This window comes from Ammodytes marinus, assembly GCF_949987685.1.
Source record: "Ammodytes marinus genome assembly, chromosome: 13".
Classification (NCBI taxonomy): domain Eukaryota; kingdom Metazoa; phylum Chordata; class Actinopteri; order Uranoscopiformes; family Ammodytidae; genus Ammodytes; species Ammodytes marinus.
In genome coordinates, this window is record NC_137217.1 from 10,812,080 (window position 1) to 10,839,885 (window position 27,806).

The 27,806-nt window shown below is 41.3% G+C and overlaps 1 protein-coding gene across 1 annotated transcript; it reads right to left on the reverse strand.

Annotated features, from left to right (window-relative positions):
* Nucleotides 1–143: 143 nt before the first annotated feature.
* nipal2 (NIPA like domain containing 2) lies at nucleotides 144–26,485 on the reverse strand. The gene is made up of 11 exons (XM_080040323.1): nucleotides 26,274–26,485; nucleotides 15,750–15,818; nucleotides 14,486–14,654; nucleotides 7,068–7,127; nucleotides 6,077–6,198; nucleotides 3,948–4,044; nucleotides 3,465–3,600; nucleotides 3,058–3,146; nucleotides 940–1,003; nucleotides 746–843; nucleotides 144–568 (listed from the first exon to the last, which is right to left on the reverse strand). Exons 1-11 carry the CDS (start codon nucleotides 26,346–26,348, stop codon nucleotides 462–464), a joined length of 1,086 nt encoding a protein of 361 aa, XP_079896449.1. The 5' UTR covers nucleotides 26,349–26,485; the 3' UTR covers nucleotides 144–461.
* Between the last annotated feature and the right edge of the window lie 1,321 nt (nucleotides 26,486–27,806).

Below are 27,806 nucleotides of genomic sequence, written 5' to 3' on the forward strand. Positions count from 1 at the left end.
GGCAGTAGTGCACTTATTTGGCTGTATGACATGAATACTTCAGACTGTTCAAACATCAGATTTATTCACAACTGATCTCATGTAGATACATTTATTCAGTTGATTAACATTATACATATGTTACATTGGAAGAAATTTGTCACAGTGGCCTCCAGGACATATAATATTGTATTGGGAGCCAGAGGTGTTCCATATTATTTTATCTCATCAGTTGCTCGGGACAACCCTGCTGCAAATACTCTTGACCCAAGAGAAACACTGAGAAGCTTCAAGGATATTGAAAGAGATGCTTGCCATTTTTTTTACATAAAATCTAAGACCAATATGGCCACCAATACTGGCACGGGCTTGAATGGACGCCTACCATTTAATCTTATAAATAGAGCTATTATTGAAGTACCCAGGATGAAGTATGCACATAGAAGACCACTAAATTCCAGCCCCGACAGATGGAGCTGCTCCTATGAATCGTCTGTTGGGCCAGCTCTGTTGCACATAAGTTTGTCTGCCAGCGATCCGTATGTGGAAGTGGTTGCCTCGGGCTGTACTTTGTCTGTGTGCCTTCTCCCTGTGAACACGGAACAGCAGAGTTCATTAGATGGAGCCTGCTGCCAGGGCTGCAGACATTACAAGTCAGATGCATACTGTTGCTGCCGGCTAATCAATACAACATACTCGATACAGAAAGGGCAGCATGCAATGTAGTGTATTGTGAAGACAGTTGGTAAAAAAAAAAAAAACTCACCAGGAATTCTATCCATTGCGATAAAATTGCGATCTTGTTGCTTTATTTTCGGCCTGTTTCGGGCGATCAGGAAAACTCCAAGGAAAGACAGAAGACAACTGGGGGAGGGAGGGGGGTTTAAGTGAAGACTTATGCCATCTTAAAGTAAATACAATTGTTTAGCTGCAATCACTAGTATTATATTCAATACTTACCCAAAAAGAAACATACAAATGTTCAGTATAGCCAAGTCTTCAAATTCCTGGTAAAACACAATCCCTGCAAAATGAAAGAAAGCCCATTAAATGGCATATCACTTCTCACAGGAAAGACAGAATATGTAGATTATCTCAATTGTTTTGTTTGTGAAACATAGCCCTGCAAATCTCTGAGCAGATCACACATGGGTGGAGAGAGGAACGAGTTTGAGACTGAGACCGGTTTTTAAAACTGAATAGTAGTTCTTACAGAGGAGCAGCAACCCAGAAAATGTTCAGGTTCACTGATTAACCCTCGGAGTGGCCTCTAGAAAACAATTTCCTCCCAGTGACCCTTTCAATGGGCGAAAGCCGGCGAAGAAAAATGTTCCTTCACTTTTTTCTTTGCTCACAAGCTCCCTTCATTTCTAAAGGTCTACCGCTGTGACCACCGCCGGAGTTTGGACCAAAACAACAATTTCCTCAACATGGGACAAAACTGATCTTAAGGAGAAGTCCACCCCTGCATTGTTCCTTCATATAATACATCAGCAGATTGTTGTTGAGTGCAGTCCTTTGTGGGTTGTGTGTAGGCGGGGAGAGAGCAATAGAAATTCCAAAAGCAATATCAAGAGAAGGAGATTTTCAGAAAAAGGTGAGAGTAACTCAAATTGCCTCACACTTTGCGACTACGATGGATGTCTCCCTGGATGAATATGGAACATCCTGGGTGGAAATAGGCCGATGTTTGCTTTTAAAGACTGACACCAAACTGAAACATTTCCTGCTCTTACACTCCACTTGAAATAGCTTGAATTGACGTCATGTCACCGGCGGTTTGGGCAATATATCCACAAGAAGAATAACAGACAAGAAAATGGATTTAGTAATGTGTAAGGCCGGCTTTCAAAAATGATTTTAAAATCATGATTGAGTGTTTTAGGGAGTATTTTCCTTCAAGACAACAATGCGTCTGAGAAAGCCTTTTTTGATTGTTGTCGGATTGAACAGAGAACATTATTACCGACAGGATAATAGACCTGACCTGGCAGAGAAAACATTCTTTAAAATCTGCCAGGCTTTGGCAGGACAAGGACTCCTAAGTAGTTCACATATACAGGATTGAATCACTATTTTCACTGACAGTGTGAGTGTGTATTATGTTCCACTGTGTTGCGTCACAAATAGCTATCCACTACTGCAATGACTTTCACCCTCAGAATTTTTTTTTTTCTGCATTGAAAAGAGTTTTATTGGAGTTGGGAAGAAAATTTATCCTCCACACACCTCTTAAAGTTTAAGGCTGTTTTTTCTTTCTTATTGCCAACAACACATTTCAAAAACAACCATAGGTAAGTCCTTCAATTCTTTCTGACTTTCCCACCCTGTTTTTGGCACTCAAACGTTTGTGCCTACTGCCTGAATCTTCATTTTATGAATGTGTAATAAAGGAACTATTTCCTAATCATTTCATATAATCTTCTTGGAAAGAACAATGTATTTTGGGACACATTATTAGAAAAGTTGAACTGTCTTACAGAAAAGAGAATTTTTAACCAAAGTAAATTTAGATTTTTTTTATTCATTTATTACTTTGGCTACTACTACTCGGCTCTACAAATGGCAATGTCAGCCTGCTGGGCCGTGGAACTGTTGGGGCTAGACTAAATATCTTGACAGTAAAATAATAATTTTTCAAATACTTTGGTGTATGCCCAATACGCACAAAACATCCGTCATGTTCCATCAGCAAATGTTGGTATACAAAACATCGGCATGTTGTTGGCAACTGCATTTCCTCTTTTTAAATTTAAAAAAACATTCCACATGCATTATAACTGTGTTAAGTTAGCTAGTGATTGTTTGAGGCACCACGCCATTGCATGTGGGATATACTTCAGTTGGAACCAATTGCAACAGTGTAGCGCAATAATTTATTGTGTTGCATGGATCTCCAAGAAACAGAATATCAGGCTAGGCAGGCAATACCAGTATTGAATGAATTCATTGTTCATTATGCTCTTTTTATTGGGTTTGTTGACAATAAGAAAATACAGGGTATCATTTGTCTTGTCATTTTTCCCAACAGTAAAACAAGGCAGTGAGAGAATCTTGACAGCTTGGTGGTTGACGTACCTGCAATAATAGCACTCGCGGTGAATAACACAAAGTTGATAGGAACCACTTCTGTGGCATCAAACATTTGCATGGCCTGATTGAGAAACCTGCAGAGAGGAGGGAAGAAGATATGAAAGGTGCTGAGGATATAATGACCGGTTCTAGAGAGAATATTCAGTAGCCTATTCATCCATCATAATGCTGCAGGTGTAATGTCACCGGGCCTAACATATTATTTTAGAGAGAGAGAGAGAGAGAGAGAGAGAGAGAGAGAGAGAGAGAGAGAGAGAGAGAGAGAGAGAGAGAGAGAGAGAGAGAGAGAGAGAGAGAGAGAGAGAGAGAGAGAGAGAGAGAGAGAGAGAGATTGATAAATTAAAGAAGGTACACAGACCTAGAGAAATAGAGAAAGATAAAGATTGACTAACTTGATCTGGAAGCCACAGGAGGCTATCATGACGATGAGCATGACGTAGAAGATGGGGTAGATGAGCTGCATTTGGCCTTTTATTGACTCTGTGATCATCCCTGACACGCCTTTGACTGAGATGACTGTCAGAGAGGCTGCACAAACACAAAGGCAATCACTTCAGCATTTAGTTGTACAAATTCTACTGTTAGACGTGATGTTAACGCTTTTATTTTTTCCTAATACAGTGTTTTATAGATATTTTTCAGTAATACTGGCATCGCCCCGGTAAAAACCTATATCTGTGGGACCGTATATAGTGGTTCATTAACAACCAGTGAGTTTTTTTTGTATCGTTCTCTACTCAGCTATTCAATGAAATGATAACAGAGCATGGGTCCATCTTTTGGTAGCCAGGCAACAATTCAATCTCTGAATACCAAATATGGTTTAATCCATAATAGCCTCTGCTCTCAATCAGAGAGGCGCTGTTTGTTCTTACCGAGCAGGGCGACCAGCAGCATCACAATGACAATGTGCTTCACACTCTTCATCTTGTACACATACAGCAGGATGCAAAAGAGAGCCACCTCTATGAACTGTTGAGAGAGAGAGAGAGAGAGAGAGAGAGAGAGAGAGAAAGGGTCACAAAAATCATTCACGCACATTCCATTTCCTCCAACTTTTCACCCGAAAAAATGAAATCCTCACAGTCGAAATTTCCATTTTCCCAACCGTGGTATCTTCGAACAAAGTGCTGTGTGCCGTCACTGAGCGGCACGCTTTAATTGAAACAAATGGCCATGGCCAGGAAATTAAATGGATAGCTGGTTTCTTTAATGAGAGAGGGCCCAGGGCTGTCCTTGTATGTCCAATAGCATTCAGCTGTTCAAGGACCTTCCTGATAGAACACCACATACCTCTTAATGGATGGAGGATAAGAAAAGGAATACAAAAGTAGAAGCTGACCTTTAAATGTCTCTCAAAATCATTTCCATGTCTCAATAAATGTGTTAAAAAAGGCCTCATTTCGTAAGGCCTTTTTAGCATTTATCGCTTCACACTTGGAGTGAATGAATGACTCCAAACTAGTCGGAGTCCCCTCAGATGAAATGATTTGATAATAGTATGACCTCTAGACATAATGAGAAGACGTGATAGATGTTTCATTTCCCTCTGATTAATCACCACCTAAGGTTAACTCACACTGAGGTTGTTCCTTTTGCAGCCTGATGAGTTTTCCCAATGCATTGGACTGGCAGAAAGGGTAAAACAGTATACCCTCTCACACACACCATCAATCACTGCAGCCAATCTCATTGTGAAAACACATGTCTGGCTATACATCCGCATATCTGTGTGTGTGTTTTGCATTGCTTTGGCAAAGAGGACCAGACCAAAGAGCTTACTGTATGGTGGAGATAAAATGCTGTGAATTATAAGGGCTACTGCTACCGAGGGCACATAGTCACAGTCAACACCACAGGCTAGGACCTCTGATGGTGGTGTTAGCCAGCCGCTAGCTGTCATCTCCATAGGTTCATCTCTGCCCACTTTGATGAATCATGTGCAGAGAAAATAAAGGGGGTGTTCAGCATATGGAGATAGATTTGGTATGACAGTGTGATTAGGTGTCATTTATTTAGGGTGGATTTGTTTAAATTGAAGTTGAGTAAAGTGAAAATAAATAAATAATACAAATCAGAAATTAAGTAGGCTACAGATCCCCAATGATATTTTAGACTTGCATAAGAAGTTATCAAAGGGGTCACACTTCCTTGCACAGAATAGTGCTTATCTTTTACTCCTCTCTATTGACTTAAACACAGCACTGTATCTCTACAAGTACAGTTCAACCTGACAGGTGGAAAAACCCAGAGCTCCCTCTGTCTCTCTGTGCCGCTGGCAACAATGGAGGAGCATTATTATGGAGGGCAATTATCATTGCCTTAATAAAGCCTTCTTTTAAAACATCCACAGTGTTTTTTTCGCGACTGAGGTGGGTGTTAACATTTGGAGCTAACATTTCCATTTTCGTGATGAGTTGGTTCTCAGAAAAGCCCTTGGGTTCAGATCTGTCACTATGGCAACGGGTATGTGTTTATCGAGGCCAAATTGGAGTAGAAGAGCACATGGGTGATGCAGACCATGAGGTCGGAGCTGTCATTTTTAATACTGAGACCAGAAATAAAGCGGCCATGTTTTTTAACGGGCTAGCTCACCTCTTCATAAATTCCATGAAACAGCCTTGCAAAACTCAGAGCTCAACCAATGCAATGATTCATTATGGCAGGTTATTTATCATGTTACGTTATGTATGTTATGCATGTTATTTATCAACCATGACACAGGAGAAATGAAAAGTCCATACTTTGCAAAATCTTTAAGACTAGTACCCATCTTGCTCCTCTCCACGTGGAGGGTAAAGGTTGACATACTGTATGCTAACAGCAGGACAGGAGCTGCTATGCATGGTGACATGTTCGAGTACACTGCAGTGGTGTGCTGCTCAAAGTAAATATCATTATCCAGTAAGTAACCCATCTTGACATACAAGCAGTAGCTCCAAGGCAACAAGAACACGCTTAAACATACTGGACTCAGGGAGGAGAGTATGAAAGGGTGACATACAAGGTAAAGCAGGAAGTGCCAGCTGACGGCGTAGTACTGGACCAGATGGGCTGTGATGTGTATGGTATTGTGTGGGGCAAAGGTCACCAGGACATACGTTCCTGTTATTGCCAGGGTGCCACCTGTGAAAGAGAGATAGTGGGGAGGTTACTACGGTTAATGGTTTTTATTTGGGTTTGACAGATCCATTGACTTAATGAACCCTCTTGCTCACCTCACATAGCAACTTTTGCTGCTGGTAAAAGTAACACATCGTCCTGTGTATTAACACTGGATTTGTTTTATTTTCTGAGCAAACAAAGTACGGACAGGTAGTGGATCGTGGGGAGACATTCACTGATTTTGACAAAAAGTGACAAGACAAAAAGCATTTTCTAGAATCACTGACTCCACCTTTTACACCCTGCTTCTTTTGTTTGTTTGCATTTGACAGTTTGCAGCTGAACAACAGCTTGCTCTCTGTGATTTCCCCTATTATGAATAAAACATTCACGCAATTAAATGTTTCCAACATGTGGCTGACAATGTCCCTCGGAAAATATGTACAAGACAATAGAAAAACTGGTAAAAAAAACTGCTCACAATTTGCAGGACAGACTGTGTGGGGCTGATATGCAATATCCAATCCAGCAGCTGTAATGATCGTCATTGTGACGGCCATCACAATCACGACATTTAGCAGCACTCCACTCCACTCTTATTATGACAAAGAACAGCTTTTCATTATGAACAATAAAAATAGGATAGGTCTGTGGAATAGATTGAGCCTATTCCTCCCACTGGCAGCAAAATACAACAATTCAACTTGTGGACTGGTGGTGGATGAAAATGTTAGATTTCAATCTTCATTCGAAATGCCTTTCTTCTGACACAGACTTTTTTTCTTTCACACTCTGTGAATTCTCTTTGATATATGTGAACTGTATGATGTAACTTCTCAAGTCATCTCAGAGAACATGTTTCTTCAAGAGCTTTGAGTGTTTTAGCTTACCGACAATGTCAGAGGAGCGCACCGTCTCCTTGAGGAAAACCACCGAGATGAGGGCGCTGACTGGGAAGTGAAAACATATCAGTGTCAGTACTTTATTATCTGACGTCTGACGTCTGTATGTACATTACACACTGTAGGTATTCAAAAAATCTGAAACATTTAACACAGACTAGACACAAAATAATTTCAGGTTCTGGTTGTTTATCACAATCACATAACAGTCAATGCCTCTCCCTTGACAATAAATGTGACGGGAGAATTAGTTTCAGACATGTTTTACTTAGACATCTGTGAATTGGATAATGTTCACACCTTCTGTTAGTTAAGTTTCATTTACAAGGGGTGGGCCATAAAGAATGTTCTTGGGAAACAGCTCCCAAGACTTCCTCGAGAGTTTAATTGCTTTATGACCTAAACGTATGTTAAGGTGTTTTCTATCATGTGTTTACCAAATGGATGTATTTGTGTTGACACTTAAACTGATGTAACAGATGTAAACCCATTTAGTTGCATATAAGGCTGCAAGTTTGAAGTGATGTTTGTCATTCCTCCTACCCTCATTCATGGGAAGAGTGGTCTGACCCTTTTCAGCTGAATCGCATTTTGATTTCTGTTTGTTTTATCTACTTTTATTAAATTGTTTGTATTGAAAAGTTTCAGTTCATTTATTCCCACAAGGTTTAACTGATTAAAAACTTCCACGACAATAAAAACACAATTAGTGTTCAACCATTTTTGTGAACTCATATTCTGGATTGATTTATTTTCAGATGCCTCAAGTCAGTTTATTCACAAAGCAGGTCAGATACTGCAATATTGACGTCATAAGGAACTCCAATTACATCAATACATAAACAGTGTTGCAAAAAGACTACACTGCTGGCTGCACACATGAAGAGCAATCAGGTTTCCCCGCGCAATATGAGACTATTGTAATTCTTCATACATATTGCACACAGTTACACAAACACAGAAGCACTCAGCCATGCATGTGTGCACACAGTGAGACTAAACTGTCTGAATGCATGTCCACATAAATAGATACATGTACACACGATACACACACACACGACGCTTGGCATGTTGATATTGATCGGCCTGGTGAAATCTGTCAGCTGGCTTAGATAAATGGGGCTCATTAGGACTTCATAAAACCAGCATCAAATTACGGCAAGATGCTTTTCCACCACGCATTTTTCATCAACCCCCATTCATCAGTATCATTGTCAAAAAGTGCCAAGCTGAAAAGCAAATCTGTTTCACCCGAGCTATAAGCCTCAGATTAGTCTTCTTAATGTTTCTCCAGGATATGCACCGATTCCCAGGGAGACGCATTTAGCTATCACTGAGACTGACAGCGAGGCACGCCGATAAACAAGCTGATACACAGATGGATGGCCACGCAGGTAGACTAACAGACTGACACAGAATAACAAACTCAAAGACAAACACACGGTGGACGCACTGACAGGAGAGACTAAATAGATAGGCAGTGACAGCACTCTGTCAAGGTGAGGAGGTCAGTGTGATGGAAGTTCTGTTAAGGTTGGAGGTCAACTCAGGTGGAAGAATATTTCAGGAGACTTGGATGAATAATGAATCAATATTTATTACAGACTTGGCCAAGGAGAACCGGACTGCAACTCTCGTGACTTGCACTTCAATTCTGACAAACTCATGCTTAGAGCTGTGTTTTAACCTTGCGCTATCTCTACCACCTCCCCGGCTCGGCCACCAAGCGTACCAATGTTTTGGTTCAGAGCTGAACACAGTGAACCATAACATTCTGGAGTCTTAGGACATGAGACTTTATCTATACAACTGACCTAAGTGTCTCCTAACAGGCTCCAAGGCTGACCTAGAGTCTGAGAGACAGACACACAAGATAGGCATATATGGCCTATTAATCTTTCCCATTAATATTACAACTAAAGACCCAAAATTCCCTCACAGTCAGTTTAATACAACGCGCTAAGGCTGCCATGTTGGAGGTCCCTAACCAGATAAATAACTACAGTTTTACCAATGATCATATATTTATGTTTCGAAATGTATGTACTGCAGTTTGGAGGATTTTGAACACAGGTTTAAAGTTTATAGTGCATGAGACTAACACTTCACGACACTTCTCAGGGTCTCATTTTAGGGGTGTAACGATACACCGATATTTTGATTAATTGGCTAAAGATCTAACCATATCATCGTCTTTAATATGCACTTTTATTTTGACAATCTCTCTGCATGACTTTGTGTGACACTAGAATAATGAACAGTCTTTCATTTAAGTGTCTGGACGAGCTCAGAAATAAAATGGTAAAATCATATTTCAGTTGTTTTTTGTGAGTCGATTTAAATGTAACAGGTTGTGTTAAATGGGTTTATATTATATTGTCTCTTATCGCTCGCAAGCCCTTTAATCTAACCGAATCGAAGTTGTAGCAGACAGTCGCGGCAGACTGTGTGATACTGGCAAAATATCGTATCGTTATCCAATGAATTGATACAATATCTTATCGTAATCAAACCAGCGATTTACACCCCTACTAATATCACATCCTTTCCTGTCATTGCATTGGCATACATTTGAGTGAGCCACTGCTAGCCAGCCAGCCAGATGGGCATGCAGGTGAAGGCCCGCAGACACACTCATACTAATGGAACGGTGAAATTGCTGGAAAATACTGAAACACTGACAACCAGTTTGCGGACAGGCTCTGCCACCATAATAAGGAGATTTGCTTCAGAGCGTAAACAGCTCAATATGTCAGCGACACACAGTGTGTCACGGTTGGGATTACCGCGGTGGCTTGGCATGGCAGACAGGTTCACGACATGGTTGTTAAACACGGAGTGTAGAGCAGTTTAAGTCGGAAATGATTCTACCTCAGGGTCGATTTTAGGCAAGACTTCTAAATTCAAGCAATGAAGAGATTTACTCTCGACAGATAAATGGCAAATTTCAAGTTGAACAAAAAGCAAGTGTGCTCAATGGCAGGCACTAGGCTATAATCACAATCCTGCTGACAAAGAGTCATTCAGAGGAAACGTGTTAAACAAGGCATGGATGTTCATGACACCGCAGGGGGACATAACCGTCAAATTGGAACTTTAAAAAGACTCTCGTTAGCATTCTGATGAAACAGTCAGTTGTTAAATATTTCATAAACATGTTCACATACACCTTTAGGACTCGTTCCGTTGCCTATGGGACCAGCTGGATCTGACAAGTAACCATAGCAACTCCATACAAAGTGAGATTCACACGCCTTGACAAAATGAGAAATGTGAACCTCTGGGGTACATTCCCCTGTCAATGTACCAATGTGTTTATGGAAGTGTGTGTGTGTGTGTGTGTGTGTGTGTGTCTGTCCATCAGATCAGTACTGCCACTATACACAATCTCTCTCTCTCTCTCTCTCTCTCTCTCTCTCTCTCTCTCTCTCTCTGTCATATGTGTAGTAACGGGATCCTCCCTGTGGGAAAACCAAACACACCATTTCAAACATTATTTCACCTCACACATCTCATCTGACAAGAACAAAATACAGAAGAGAGCATTACAGCTGTCATCATCCAGAGAAGTTCATGAGCTCTGGCTACATTGCACATATTGTACGTTTGTGTCATCACAAACGAGCAAAAAGTATGACTTTTGAAGGCTCTCTTTGAAAACTTGAGTATTAAAGCTGTCTTAAGAAACCTCTGAACAATAGACCAGTATTGTGGTAAAGATTACAGTTCTGTCATATAGGTTTAGCCTTGATATTATACCATCAGATGATGTGAGTCTCAATGTCAAACCTAACTTGTTTGAGATACCTTAACGACATGGATGAATGTGATTTTTTTTAAATGCAGTCATTTTCCAGTTTACATTCCTCAATCAAAGCCAAAGATCGATTGATATTGACAGAACTTTGTCAATACTAAACAACACATCTTATTCTCTGGTAGAGACTCTTAGCTGCAGGCCAGTGAGCAAAGCCTCCTCTCCTCCTTTAGCATGTGAAGGCACGTTATCTGACATACTTCTCCATACAGCAGCAGCATTTTTGTAACCTTTATTTATACAGATAAATCTCATTGAGACCTGAGACTCTTTTTCAAGGGAGACCTGTTCCCATGCACGTTACCATTCACAAACACATTCACACACCGATAGTAGGGCCAACTATCAACATTCACACGTGGCAAGGTGGGTGAAGTGTCTTGCCCAAGGACACAACAACCATAACAACCATAAGTGGCAGGGCGGGGGTCGAACTGCCAACTCTTCGATCATTGGCCGACCCACTCTACCAACTGAGCCACAGTCGCCCGCATGTGGGATGACACTGTCATTCCTAATAGCAACTGTTAGGCTCTGTGGACAATGGGGACGCTGGTAATTGCTCTGCATTGCATGGACAGGCGGATGACAACGGCATCATCAGCTCTCCCTATACTCCCACGTCTTGCCTCTCACTCTATCTGCCTGTTTCCTTATTTACTTTTTTACTTCCTCATCCTTCCTCTCACCACTCCATCTTCTCTCCCTCCGCCTCCAACCTCCTTTCTCTCCTTTCCCACCCAGCCTTCCTCTTGTTTAACACACCCAAGGCCTCCTGCTGCACCCCTCTCTTTTTTTCTCTTTGAACAGTCACACAGCTCTTGGAAAACAGGCACAGCAGCTCCACAGGAGGTGTGTGTGTGTGTGTGTGTGTGTGTGTGTGTGTGTGTATGCTAGCCTAGGGAGCATCTCTGGTCGCCAGAAACTGCTAGACACGAGTGTTTTTGCACACCACTTAAGTTATGCACATAACTGTGTTTGTGTGTGTGTGTGTGTGTGTGTGCGTGTAATTGTACGACTATTTTTGTTAGAACCAATTTGAGTTTTAGACCTTTAAGAGTGAGGACATTTTGAAGACTAGTTCAGGTTACAATAAGGTTTAGGTCAGTCAGTTAGACATTTAGTGTTGATGGATGAAGTTAGGGAAAGGGGCTAGAGAGTGCATTATGTCAATGAACGTCCTCGTAAGTATAGCCGTACAAACGTGTTTGTGTGTGTGTGTACCCGCTTGTGCTCATTTGCGTACAGTGCGAGTCAGCGGGAAGTACGAGGTGGGGACGGCAACCTGCACATTTCCCCGCTCAGCTCCTCTTGTTATCTGTGAGGAGGACAGAGACATCTCTCTCTCTCTATTTCTGCTTTCCCTCCGTACACCTCTTCATCTCTGGCTTCATTAATTCTTCAAGACGCCCTTTCAAGATACTTCAGCAGCGTATTATTCATTCATGTGCACACACTCCAATTCCACACTGGTGTCTGGCAATTAGTGGTTTTATAAGGGTACTAATGATAGTAAAATGGAAATGAGCAGCGGAACTGTTAATACCTGTGGCTTCAGAGTCAGCAGCAGCTTCACACACACTGGGAAAGCATTGAGAGGTTACTGCTCTCGGTATAATACAGTGTAAACGCGGGAATAGCATTTTATAAAAGCGATTGCTGACTCAAGTTGGCTAAAACACGACCCAAAACTACAACAAACCAGAGGTGCAGGCTAGCGAGACACGCGACTATAAGGAAAATGGTTTGAAGCGGAGTAATAGCTGTCATTAATATCCATGGGTCACCACCACCTCCAGCGCGGTGAGTGATGGGTGGTAAGAGCTGAACCTTTCTAATATTTAACCTGCGTTTAGAGTGTTTGCACTCAGCCGGCTGCCAAATGTGGCAAGCGGGGCAGGCCTCGTTTTGATTGGCTAATGAAGCCGGCTCAGCTCATGACAGCTTCAGTTTACACAGTGGGCTGTAAAAAAAAGATCACTTCTGGAGTGGGCTTGTTGGATGTAGAATGTCAGAAAAGAAATGGACTTTCTGAATCACCCGTAGACATTTGAAGGGTGGTGATGTGCAGTTCTGAGCATACACAAGGAACTGGAAGAAAAGTCAAAAATGCCACATGCACCACACTGAACCACTGTAATTACAAGGTCCTGGTCTTCATTTATTTCCAAATCAACAGCATAAAGCAACAGTTGGTAGTTTCTTTTTAAAGTGTGTTTTTGTAGAGGCTCCACTGAATGAGGACCTAGCAGCCCTGTTAGTGCAGGTGGGTTCATCAAGAGGAACAAAATAGCAATACTGATGACGATACAGTTCAATAATGTAGTTGGATTGAACAAGGTGCTGTACAGATAAGATAGTTGTATCCATTTCTATAGACAAGCAGATGCTTTCCCAACAAAAACAGTGGAGAGACACCAAAAAAAGGCATGCCTGCTGTTAAAAGCTTTAGGATTGAAACAGTGATGCAAGATTCACTTAAATTAAAATCTGTATTCTGTATATTCTTTCATACTTTACTTATTATTTCTGTGTGTTTGTATATTTTCCAAGTTCCTGGTGGTCAGACCTATTCAAAGATCTGAGAGACAGTTAAAAGCACATTTAAATTTTTTCTAAAATTGTCCCTCTTATCTTTTCTTGTAAATTCCTGAAAACATTCAGATATTAAAGGTGGATTCAGCGAGTTGTCAAAATCAGTGAATATCTGCTTGCAATCCGCAACCTGTCAGTACTGTGTGCGTAAAATAAAATCTGGTGTTAACACACAGCATAGGACAGGCTCTGTAAACAGGCATGCTGCTAGCTAGGTTGGGCCCCTCCAGCACACAAACAGTAAAGACAGGTAGCAGATCGTTTTGTCACAAGCGTTCTCCAGAATAGCTGACTCCACCTTTAGCAATTCAGATGAAACAGGGAAACAAAATCTCTCTCTGCCTGAGACATAAACAGCAGGTATAAACCGGTCACAGGTAGATTTTTGCAACACAAAAAGACTAGTAGTAGTATTTTTCATGAATTGACAACAACTTCAAAGTTAACCCATATCAGTCAAATGTCTAACAAAGTTCAGTTTTGGTTGCCTATGTAATTAGAGCCTTAGAGCCAGGACATTTACAGTGAAAAACAACCAATGAAGATGTTAGGTGTAGGATCTTTGGTGGATACGAAATATAAAGTCTTCTCGCATTCTCATATTACTATGACCTTAACCTTTCTGGTTACACCTTTCTTACTAAGAATTTCTTCACCAATATATTTTAGTTGTACTTTTCAGTTACACTCATATGGACTGTGAGGAAAAGAGAATGAATCCTGACTGGCCCATCTGTTCTTAAGGATGGTTTTTAAAGTACAACAGAAAGCTTGAAACTGCAATAAGGAACCAAAGTCCTCTGTTCTTTTCTGTGCTGTACTGTAAGATACCTTTCCGTGCTGGTAACACTTTTTAAAACATTTATTTTCCAAAAATGTAAGGAAGAAACCTGTTAATGACAACATTTGCAAAACAAGAACAGAACCTCCCTTTTGCTCCCAGGGGAAACCACCTTTCCTTCTGCCTTTTGCTCATATGTGTGTGGGGACTTACTTATGACAGACACACAGCCCAGCGGTGCTATGAGCGATGCTGGAGCAAAGCCGTAGGCAGCAAAGTTCCCCAGCTCCCCGACCCCCATGAGCCCCACACCGCTCCACCACATGACAGAGGTGTAGTAGGGCTTGGAGCCACGCTGGGCCTGACGCACATGGGCATATTTCTGTCAGGAAGAGAAGACGCCAGGGGCAGCAGGGAGATAAAGAAGACACAATAACCGGAGATAGATATGCACATGAGAAAAACTCAAACACACACCGCAAAGCCAAATATATAACACTTTATGAGATAATACAGAATCACAGAGGCTGCTACGCATACACTCCAGCCCTCTGCTGATATAAGCATTTCATCGCAGAAGAGGCATGACTCCAATTAAGCAAATTAATGAGGTTGCACGCAGTACAAGGCAAACGCAAATGTACACTTTGTCATAATGATATCTTTGCAACGCGAGCTTACAATAATAAACAAAGGTTATCAGCTTTTTTCCAGCATTTTCCAAATAATTTGAAGATGTCACACCCTCCCAGCGTGTTGTTACCACGAATACTCAACCTTCTTCACCCCCATCAAAAGAGTTTCTGCATTTGCTAATAGAGTGTTATTGAGCCACAGAGATACTTTTAGTATTATATGAATAATGCATCAGGGGAGAAAACAATGATCATTTTAACAAGGTAATGTTTTTTTAGACCTCAGCCTCTAGAGCCTGTATGCTTGTAACGAAAACATTTACTCTTGTCACGACTTGCATTGATTTTTCAACAACATGCAGCGCAAAAACACTTGTGAACAACCGAACACTTCACTTGAAGTAGTGCATCAGGGCCACACCATGAGGTCACCGCACATAATAAATATTACAATAATGTCCAGACATGTACTGTATACGTATAATTTGTCTGATGATTACCCAAACAACAATTAAACTTCAAACCACAATGTTAAAAATGATTTTGAAGGTTTGAAATTGCACTACTAATTCTTCAAATAGCCTTCATTAGAATGAAATACAAAGCCATTTTTCACATTTCGGTTCCTGCTGCATATTGCCAGCTTAGAACATGTCTCCACACCACAAAGTCTGTGCCTAAATGTACTTTTGCTTAAAATCCTGATAAATAAATGAGAGTCTTCTAAAGAGAGAAAGCAAACTGTAACAAGAAAAAAAACCTTGCACTATTTAGAGCGTGGAACAAAGTATCTTTACAGGGATTCAATATGCTGCGTGCCTGCTGTGCTGTGTGCTTCCTACCTGTATGTTGAGTGAAATGCTGATGAGGACATTCCCACATATGGAGATTATGATTCCCAGGAGATAGGTCTGTGGGAACAAACAGTAAACAGACACAAGATTAGGTGATGCTCTACTTGTCACACAACAACTTCAAACAGCCCATAATACCCCCCCTGCGGCTGTCACATCTGTCATTTCCATGACAACTGCAGAGAGCGTTGTTCCGTGGGTGCTCTGTTCAAAAGGCATTAGTGAGTTTGTGTGTGTTCCTGTGGAACAGAGGCTTCTAGGGTTTCATTATATCAAACTTTCATCTCTCACACACTCACATCTGGAGAAAAAAAAACATAAAAAAAAACTAATTTAATCAACGCACATTTGCAACAAAACAAAACAAACAAACACTAGCCTACCTCAACCTCTTAACTCTCCCACGATATATGAAACCTAAATAAAGGTATGGATGCAGGTTGATACACACCGTCGAAAACACTCAACTGTCACAACACCCGGGTTATGGAAGGAGTTGGGAACAAAACTGGGACAGTGTAGCGTGAACTGTTGCCAGAAGTTGGTGAGCCTGAAGTATCACAAAAGCAATTATAACATAGCTAAAATAGTCTACAGCCATGCTAGACGCTGTTACTACAGTAAGCAAAGGTAAGTCAGCATGCTAACATGCATATCATTACAATGGTAAAATAGCAAAGTGTAAAAGATGAAACCCTGCAGCAGCCAATAGTGTCATACCGGTTGATAACTTAATAACTGCCAATAACGTAATTATTTAAAGTTTTTGATGCTTTAAAAGCCGATAATATACCTTGCCAATAATGTCAAAACATGTCTGAACTAATAACGTAACACATCTTTCCCCATACTGTAATACATTATTACATAATTGACTGGTTGTTACATTATTGGCCGGGTGAAAAAATCTTTAATTAATGCATCATGGAAGTGTGACACCTATTAGCCAATATATAAAGCTTAAATAAATTGATAGTCTATTAGTATATTATTAGATTATCAGCTCGAGTTTTTAATTTTTTTATGTTTTTTCTAAAACTCGGCCAATAAATCAATGAGACTATTTTAACTTTTCTGTAATGTTGAAAACACACACAGTCTCATGCGATCTTTCTCATACAGTAGAACAGTAGAAGATAATATGGGCATGTTCCTGAGGCCAACTGTCAACAGGAATGCATAATAATTGGTGCTTAAGTTATGAAACGAGAAACAGGATCCATTCGCTTTAAGTGTCTCAACAATACTCCGGGCTACTCTCTCCCTCTCCCCCCTCGCTTATGCTTGGAAAATGATTGCCAAGAGGAAATTTAATTTTAGGTCATAAACATAGCGGTGGCCGTGGGCGGACAAAGTTTACAAAGAAATGAAAGCAAAGCGTGCAGTGGGGGTGGAATGCTAATGATGAAAAAGACCTAAAGAAAGAAACCCAATCACTGTTTAAAAAGTTGCCAGCAGCCAAGAACATCCAAGTATTTATCCCTTGAAAGAGCATCATGACAGAGACGGAGGGTAGAGAGAAAAAAAAATGGGGAGACAGTGTCAGGGCGTTAAAACACATGAATAGGAGGTAAAGACAGAGGAGTGAGCTGGGGAATGAGATAGATGGGGAGAATGGTGTACGAAAAAAGATGGAAGAGAGGACAGCAAGGCTAGATTAAAACTGTGGAAGAAAGGAGAGAATGTCAATGTTTGGGTTCAGAGCTCTATTCTGCCAGATTAGATATCCTTCTGATATTGTTGACAATGAGATAACAGAACTGGGGGAGGGGGGTGCTAGCTGAATAAACAGAGTAAACTAATTCCTCTGGACTCCAAACACAACAGCCGACCACTATCTTGCAATTTCAAGGGTTGTCTCTTGCTTCATCAGAGCACATAATTACACTTCCTTTGTGGAAATATGCAAGATCTCTTTGCCCCCCTGAGGGGAAGGAGCCGACATTATAGCTTACTCTTAAAGTCATTAAGCAAAGAGGCAATCCCATTCTCTGGACAGGCAAAGCTGCCATAACCCACCTCAGCATCAGAGGCTATACTTGTGAAGCATAAAGAACAACGGCAGATACAATGATGAAGGTACACTTCCATGGAGCACGGTTCACTAAGCTTTCTTTTAATGAGAAACAGCAGTATAACAGGGCCTCATCCTAAGGTGGGCTTCGTCGCATGGGTGAAATCTGACTTTGGAACAGTGTGGGTGAAGTGCAGGTCTGCGACATCAAAGATCCTATACAATCCGAGCTTCACAACCGTTAAGTACTTTTAGTTGTGCTAGAGGAAGTCAGGGATCTCTGAAATTAGCATATTCATCCTGTCGCCTGCAGACTACGGCTTATAAATGTCTGAACAAAACAAGCATGCAAACTGATGCTGCCATTTTTACATCTCAAAACCACACAAAAACATCTAAATAACTACTAGGAATACGACTTGGCGGTTGTATGCCTCCGCGAGGCAGTGAACGGACAGTGGTGGTAGGCAATGCTTTAAAGAGTCCACACATGCAAAGGTGACACCAAATTGATAGCAAGGACCGATAAACACTGACTAAAAACACTCAGTAGACTCACTGTTCAATTGCTTGCTACATGGACCATGACAGGAATACACTATAGCAGCAGCATGTGGAGGAATGGTTGGTGATACAATGATCTATGCACAGAAAAATGAGAAAAGTGAGATCTCTCACTTCTAAGCCCACAGAAGAGGTGAGGAAATGAGGAAAGATTTAGCTGACGCTTTCCCTAAAACCTAGAGTCAATTTTCAATAACTGTTCACTCATCTTATTGTCACACAACATAACCCAATCTCAAACGGCCAACTTTAAAGCAAAACCACTTAGGTTGCACTCTGTTTATTGCATAACACACAACTCATCATCTCCTCACCTGCCTGGTGAAGAAAGGAAGCCAAATGGATTTATGGGTAACTTTAAATTCAACACTGCCACATACCCTTTCACAGTCTGCCCCTAACTTCTCTGTACCACACTCTCCTTGACACCACCAAGGCTAAAGATGCCAGAGGTAAACAGGATTCAGTCCCCAGTGTGTGTGTTTTTCCATATATACTAGCCTATATAATGTATGTGTGTGTGTGTGGGTGTGTGTGTGTGTGCGCGCGTGTGCATGCATGTGTGTGTGTGTGTGTGTGTGTGTGTGTGTGTGTTTGTGTGTGTCTGTGCACGTATGATCATTGCAGTGTATCAGAGCGTGAGAACAGGCCCTTAGTAGGAGGAGGTGGGGAGCAGATGGGCGGCTTGATGATGACATTTCTGGGGGACTGATATCACATAAAGGTAAAGAGTTTGAGTTAGCTTGTGTGTGTGTGTGTGTGTGTGTGTGTGTGTGTGTGTGTGTGTGTGTGTGTGGTGACAGACTGACTCCATCCTCAAATGTTGAAGCAGACAGGAGAAAGTGTGGAGGGCTAGAAGTATAAAAGATGACTGCGGTGGCGGCAGCATCATGAGACTCATGCCAGCTGTGCGTTGTTCACTGAACCGGGATCAATAACTTTGTGGAGCAGCACAAGACAAAGTGTAAGTGGCCCACTGCTCTGTGCTGTGACTGAGCCCACAAAGAGGATGCTGCTTGATAATGAGAGTGTCCAGGGAGCAGATATAAGGTGTTGGACTGTGTCTGTATTACTGGTGAGCCCGAATAGTCCACTGTTAGACAATTCCATTGAAGGAGCCCGACAGTTGAATAATCGCAAAAATGTGGTTTATGAAACAAGGACACATGGGGTTGCCGAATGTCTGATTTGATTAATCCCAATTAATCATGTTACATCAGCTATTGTGGTATAACTATCAGCCCATTATACTGGTAATAAAGATCTGAAAATATCTCATAAGCTTTTAATCAATTAAAATAGAGTCTTATGCCAAGAAAAGAGACAAAGTGTAATTGTGTGTTTCAGCCCCTTTGCCTGGTGTGGAATAGTTTTAAGCCGATATCGCAAATGACAAATGGATCAATGCATGAAAAAATAATAATTTGACAATTAGTCGACTTTTGGCAAGATTCGACAAATCAGATTCAACTATGTTAATTCTTAGTTGGGGACACCCCTAGTATGTATGTGTGTGTGTGTGTGTGTGTGTGTGTGTGTAAGCGTGCGTGTGTCTCTATGTGTGTGCAAGTGTGCATGCAAGATGTGTAAAGATTCCGAGGCGGTGGATGTAGCCTACAGCCTGAGGACAGTTCATCCCACTTCCCACAGGATATGTAGCAATTTAACGTGTGAGGAGGGATCCATCTCACCTTTAACTGGATTCACCCACGCTAAGTTAAGCTCGCCAGCAAGTCAATTAAATCTAATAACAGCCAATTGCTCTTTGTTTGTTTATTTGTTTGTTTTCTCAGTGTTGGCTGAAGAGAGAGAGAGAGAGAGAGAGAGAGAGAGAGAGAGAGAGAGAGCGCACGCATTGGCAGTACGTGGGCACAGCGGGAAAGGAGCACCTATAGCTCAGGCAGCAGGAGCCTAATGCTTTGCCCACCAGGGGAGGCACATCCACCACACCAACGAGAGCGTGAGAGAGGAAGTTGGACAAACAGAGGGAGAGATAAAGAGAGAGAGAGAGAGAGAGAGAGAGAGAGAGAAAGAGAGAGAGAGAGAGAGAGAGAGAGCTAGAGTGTTTCCTGTGACAGGAAGAGCAAACAAAGCAGTAGAGGCAGGCAAGGCCGGTACACTGGGAGTGCCTTTGGCTTGTCGGCGCACTTAGCAAACATTACACACTTCACCCAGGGAAAGCAAGAGACTTCAACGCACAGAGCTGTCTGTGTTCCACTTCACTTTTGTGTTTACCTTTTTGCCACTGATGTTTTATGAAGCTGAGCATTTTCATGCCGTCAAACTTCGAGGCGCAGTAGCTTCATTGAAAATATTTTAAGATAAAACCTTCATCTTCTGTACAATCATGGAAAGGAACTAAGTACAATAACTGAAGTACTGTACTATAGAACAATTTTTAATCGAGTGTCAGTTGTTAGTTTTATAGATTTTGGTTGTCTTGATATGGTAACAAACAAACAAAAAGGTCCAAACACAGTCAATGGTTTAGTTTTTATATTAAAGGTAAAGCTAGAGGTGATTACAGTTTTTTACGATCGCTAAACCACAGTGGGCACAACTGGAACGACAAGTGCAAAACTCTAACAACCGTATGCAGAGCAGCGGTTCATTCGGACCAAACTGTAGCTCGTTTTAGCTCGTTTTTCATTGCTTATACACAACCTTCAAAACTCTACACACCTATCTCATGGCTTAACCACAGCCTGCACAACACTGTGGATTTCCAGCACTTTTTTCAAATGCTAACACACTGCTGCCACAACTATAAACCACACATTCAAAACAGAATTAATCCCTTTCAAACACTGCGGATTGCAATTTCAACTCAAACACTAAGATGTCTTGTTTAGACTTGTTAGTGAACATATATACAGTATAAAGGGAAAGCTCAAAAATATATATTTTTTGAGAAATGGACCCAGGAAGAGTGGCAGTGAGAGTGTGGATGTGTGGAGGAAGACCTAGAAGACATAGAGCTGTAATGTCTGATGAAATACAGTAAGGGCAACACTATTGTGAATCATGGTCTCTCATTGAGAGAGGCAGGGTTGAGAGTGCAACCCAATCTGCAAAAATCTAAAGTTGCATCTGTAATACGAATTTTCCAGCAAACAAACAGCTTAGAGTTGCATCCTTACAGTAAATGACAACATTACAGGAATTGATTTCTGTATTACAATTTTAGAATATTTACACAGATAAATACTACATTTGCAAATGTTTTCAATAAAATATACAAAATGTGTATCTATTGAAGCAAACTTCTGATTTTAATTTATTTTTGTTTTCCTAAAAAAAATGGTATGTTATAAAATAAACAATTTCATGTGAAAGAATTTCACCCTTTCATCAAAGAAAATATTATGTAATTTGTGTGAAATAACTCATATTATTCAAACTGTAAAGATTAAAAGTTTGTAATTTGTGTATTGGGGTTTGATGCTAGTGTTTGTACTCTGAGCAGGTTCTGAGTGACAGTGTGTGTTATCTCAATGAGGCTGGTTCATAGTGTTTGCTGCACTGAACCTGTTTTGCAGGTGAAGTGAACTGTTCAGCTCCAATGACTGTTGGTAGTGCAGACTGTAGTTAGAGTTTTGCACATTGAGCTACAGTTGTGCCCACTGTGGTTTAGCGATCGAAAAAAACTGTAAGCTGTTCCAGCTAAATGATGAGTTGCCATAAGTGAGTAGACCAGCTTGATCCATACTTTAAACAAGCACTGAATGATCCCAGATACAAGCCACTGCCCAAACGTCGACGTTATAAAAAGGTAGCTTACACTCCTCAACTAAAGAAAGACAAATTTGAACAATACTGGATGAAACTGGGATCGTTACTCCAAGTATAAAGACAGTGATTAGTGCCTTCTTCCTGTCTCCATTTGTACGCAATACAAAGGCGCAACAGGACTTACATAAATCCCTGTGCAATGAACTGTACCTACGTGTCTGCCTGTGATAAAAGATGACCCCATTCTAGTCCTCAGTTTTTGTTCATTTCAGGATCTCTATTATATTCAAAAGGCAAGAAGAAAGAAAACACTGAGATCTGGGGCAAATCTACATTATATGTACTTCTAAGTGTTACTGCTTCTTAACAATGTAACAGAGTATTTTTTTTTATTGTTGCAATGAGGACTTTGCCACCAGTGCATCTATGTTTGGACAGATATCCAGTTGTTTAAGAGGGGACTTTACCTTTACCATTCCAGTCTTCTGTAATCGTGGTTGTTCCTGACCAGCCACATTAGAAAGTTGATTACACTCTTGCTTTCTTTGAGCTTCGTCAAAATGTAATTACTTTGTTACAAAGGTGAGATTCAGATATATACAAGATGACACCGGAACGATTCACCTCTGACCTGCAATCAACACAGGACACAACAACAACAAAGCGTCCAAATTGCCCGGCTAATTTTAAATGCTGCTGCCAGAAACTTAACAAGAACCAGTGAGATGACTGTGAGAGCCAGAGGGGGCAATTGGATTCCTTAACCTGACACTGATGCTGATTGTGAGGAAACTAGGCGACGCATCAAAGAAATACCTAGTGTTCTTCTACTCAGCACTTAAAACTCATGAGGACACAAAATAAAACAGGAGTCTAACTTGAGCTGTCGAGCGAGTTTGACTATCAGTCAACACACATAGAAGGTCAGCAAAAACTCTGTGAAGGAACTGTGTGAACTAACTGCATGAGCACATTCATCATCAAGTGTCAAATTGTGCTCACTTGAGTTTTCTTTCTGTTTATCTGGTGGAATGCCTGTGCTTCTGTATCTTTTTCAATTAAATTGCAGTCAGTGTATTGTGTAAATTCCATTATGTAAATGTCAGAGATGAAGTCAATTTCACTTTCTCTTAAATTTGCGCTGGAGGCTTCTCACCTTTAAGGTACACACTTTTCACAGGACATGTTCTGGTGTAGGGAAGGACATTGGCGGAGCATCACACTATGAATGCAAACAAGCGCGCACACACACAAACACACACTGTACGCAAGCACGTACGCATGCACTCACTTCTGTATTCTAATGAGATTCATGATGTTTCACCTTAAAATCTAATTTGTATTCTCACCGTAACCTTAATCCTGCGTCCTACAGCTAACCTTGTGAGAACATTTATCATCCTAATACAGGCACATGTAATGACACACACTGACACACACACACACACACACAAACACACACACACACACACACACACACACACACACACACACACACACACACACACACACACACACACACACACACACACACACACACACACACACACACACACACACACACACACATACAGCAAGACACTCACGCAATTCTTGTGACAGGCAATTTTTCATAAGCGTTTAGTTGCACAAAGCAAAATTGAACTCCAGACCTTCCGCCCATCTGTAAATGAGGTTTAGCTACAAAGAGCAGATCTGAATCTCCTGCCTGAATCTACACTAAAGCTGATTGGGGGACTGACAGCACTGATCCTCCTCCTCCTCACTAGGACACTGGACCACAGACTGACAGCTAGACACACACAGCACGGCCCTTTGTGTGAAGTGACAATAGGGATCTGTCCCTTCTCTGGGATGGGCTGATCTCTGGATGAAGCCCTTCACTTTCTGCCCAGAGGTGGTGGGGAGAGGAGTGTCATCTCAGACAGCCAGATTGGGCTAGAAAGAGAACAAAAACGACAGAGGGACACAGATAGACTTTTCTTTTGTATGTTGACAGCCTAACTGTACTGGGGTCAGATTTGAATCGTTTTAAGTTAACAATCTGTTGATTGGCCTGCCAGCACATTGAAGCGACACAAACATGTACACAATAATCCTCAGTTGTTCCCCATATATTGCCTCTGTCGCTAAAAATATTTCTTCAAACTACTTTCTCACCCAACAAAGGCTAATATTTGATGTACTAATAGACTAAAGTCTAGGACAGGACGAACAGCAAGCTGACATCGTTGCTAATATATCTAAGAACGTTACTACTGGGGTCAATGGTGTCAATAAAATCAAAATGATACACTGCCCCTGGGAGGAAGACTGCACTCAGCAACATGCCCATTAATTTTCATATATCTTGTGTAAAATGTAGGTCTATCTATTTTGGCTTGATGATGGCACAATGTTTAGTATTGGGAGGAGGTCACTAAAGATATTTGTAAATGTATCCTGTATATGGATCCTGTAACTGTGAAAAATGTATGACAGACTGACTGCCATGTCTCATAGGACAAATGCAATAATAAGTCAGTGATGTGGCCAACGTCGTTGCAGGAGTATTTCTGCTCAAACAGTTATTTTTAGTGGAAGAGTCTTCCATGCACCCACCTTCTTCATCTCCCGTGGAAACAGAAGCTTAAAGCATACATGGCTGCACAAAGTTAACCCAGCTGCAACACAACGTCAGACGTTACTACTTTGAAATCCGCTGAGCTTTGCAGCCGGTTCAAAACGTTAGCGTGCTTCACCGGGCCAGTTATCTCCGTGGGACACTGTTCTCATCTACTAACAGGTGGGCCCACCAATGGGAATAACTCTCAAAACTTTGATGTGCTCCTCCTGCAACATCTACACTTTCAGTTGCTTCAGTGCAAGCCTTTCCAACTCTGGGAGGCGGCGTTAGTGTGAGACAGACTGATATTGTGCCCTGGATGTTGAGATGGTCTCTGTGATGGTGGGTAGCGTTGGACAGAGTGGCGAGAGCTGGGACCATTAGCCGCCTGTTCAGGACTCTTACAGTAGATCTATTCTCTCGCAGCCCACCCATGGGCCATTACTCATTACACACGCCTCTCATTCCTCCCCTGTGACTTTCTCCCTCTCTTTCTCCCTCTCTCTCTATGTCAATAACCTCAATTATTTATTTATTTATTTAAGAAGTGTGTGTGGTTTTAAAATAATTTATTAGGCATTTATTTGTACACTGCATACAGTCAATTAAGCACTGCCTAATAAAGTTGGTTACAAACATCAAATCTCTTTCTCTCTCTCTCTCCCTCCCATTGGCCCATTGGTAATGCCACACAGAGGAAACATGGTAGAAAGAGAGGAACACACAGACAGGGGGAAGATGAACATGAGAAGAATGTGTGTATGAGTAAGAGGGCAGATGATTCACACACACACACACACACACACACACACACACACACACACACACACACACACACACACACACACACACACACACACACACACACACACACACGCACTCACACAACATTAGCAAACAGAAGAAAGAGACCTTATATTACTGTACACAATCAGATGTCCACAGAGTCAAAAGAGTCCACTGTTAAAAGTTGGAAGTTCAGCGAGGGAGAAGAAGGCCTTTTCAACACGATGAGTTAGACATGATAACTTATGTGACAAATGGTTCTGACAGGTGCCAACAGCGATACATCTCTACGCTGTCTGGCATCCTCATCCACAATGAGTGCTCATTAGCCAAATAGCTTTGGAGGCAAAGGTTAGACTTTGACAACCAAGATTTTTTTTTTTGGGGCATTGTTGTGTAACCTATTCAAGAAAGTTCTTGAACGTTTAAAAGAAATTAAATAAAAATGTAAACTCTGCTCTTATCAGTCTGCAGTGTTGCAGTGAAGCTGAGCAGCTGGAACAGGTTCAGCAGGATTTATATCATAAATACAAAAAGATACAAGGAAATAACTGATAGATATACAGTGGGAATGGACAGAAACACTCGCCTTGTCAAGTCACTTTTTAGAAAATAAAGAAAGGTGAAACTATGTGATGTGCCGTTAAGATTTTTCTTAATATTGTTTTTTGTAATTGTAACTTTTAAAGCAATAAATACATAGTCTACCATATTATTTTCAACTAAATACTCATATATATCACGCCATTCATGCCCTACTCAGTATTAACCTCTACCCCTCTTTACCGAAAAGAAACTCAGGTAAACTTACCTGCAGTGGATTCTCCAGGATCTCAGCGCGCGCCTGAGGCGAGGTCATTTGAAGCGGATTACTTGAATTCGGCATCTTTTCCTTATCGTTTAATGGGGTTAAACGATAAGGAAGGGGTTCCGGGAATACTAAAACATGTAACTTCAGTCCTTACTCTCTCGTCACATCTTTGTTGTCTTTGCCCTCATTCCATCCCAGGCATCCCACGTCCCTGTCGCTTCAGCCAAAACTCGGAGGGAAAAGTCCCACCAGTTAGAGAGGCGGATCAGGAGTTTGTGCTGACTTCAAGTACGGTCAGGAAAATTTAACTTTCTGTCGACGGAAGTTCTAAATACATGGAATACTGTTTCTATATTGTATATGCCGTGTTAGTAAGTATAGGCTATTCTTAATGGGTAGCCTGGGTACATGACTTTTCCCTCTCAGGGAAAAAAATCTTCAATTACCATAAATTATGATTAGATGAGTAGCCTACTTTGCCTCCATGAAAATTCTGATTTACGATATCACGAGGCGCACATGAAGGCAGCATATGCCAACAGGTGCGGTTCCTGTTGCGCATATGGAGAGCCCTCCAACGCAGAAAATCACAGCCTATTGGTGGAGCTGTAATACACTTGAATGAATACTTATTTGCCTGATTTACCACCACTCAAGAAGAAAGGAGCCATCCCAAGGCGTCCTAGACTTGGCTGTGTTTCGGGAAATAGCGCACTAGTTTGCATTTCACATGTTGCCATCTGCTGGGCACATTCAGGATGACAAAGAAATAGCCACATACGATATCCCACTTAATGTTAAGCTGCTGCTGTCCTCACCTGCAGACAGACAACAGGTGTTTCATTGTGTACGATTCCGCAAATGTATTACCGGCCCCTCTTCATCACCGCCGTGGAAACCTCATCAGCAGCTGAAAGGGACATGTAAAATGGATCATCATAACAACACGCGATGGTGCAGACAAAGCGGGCCACATCAGGAGGACAAGTGTCTGATCTCCATTTACTATTATGGGTCCAGCTGTGGGTTCGTCACGGTCAGAGGGATGAACTGAGATACATGGTCCTGTTGTCTTTAATGGGATCTCTCAGCTTTCCTTTGTGTGAACGGTGAGATGATGAATGATGAATGTTTGTTCTGCTGTGCTCAACACAAAACCGAATTATCATGTGAAAATGGGGCTGCTGCTTTCTTTTGCACATAAACAGACACTCACACTCTCTCACACACACACACACACACACACACACACACACACACACACACACACACACACACACACACACACACACACACACACACACACACACATTGGTATGAGGGCAACATCTGCATTTGTATTACTACCGCATAACTGCATTTCAGATTCAAAAGAAATTTGCATCCTTGCAAAGGATGTGCATCCAAAATGCGTTTCAAATAGCCTTCAAACTTTCAAAAATCTCAGGCTGACCACACATATAAATATTAATACATCGTTAATGGTAGGGACTCAATCCTCAGGTATATTGTAATGGCTTATATATACAAGAC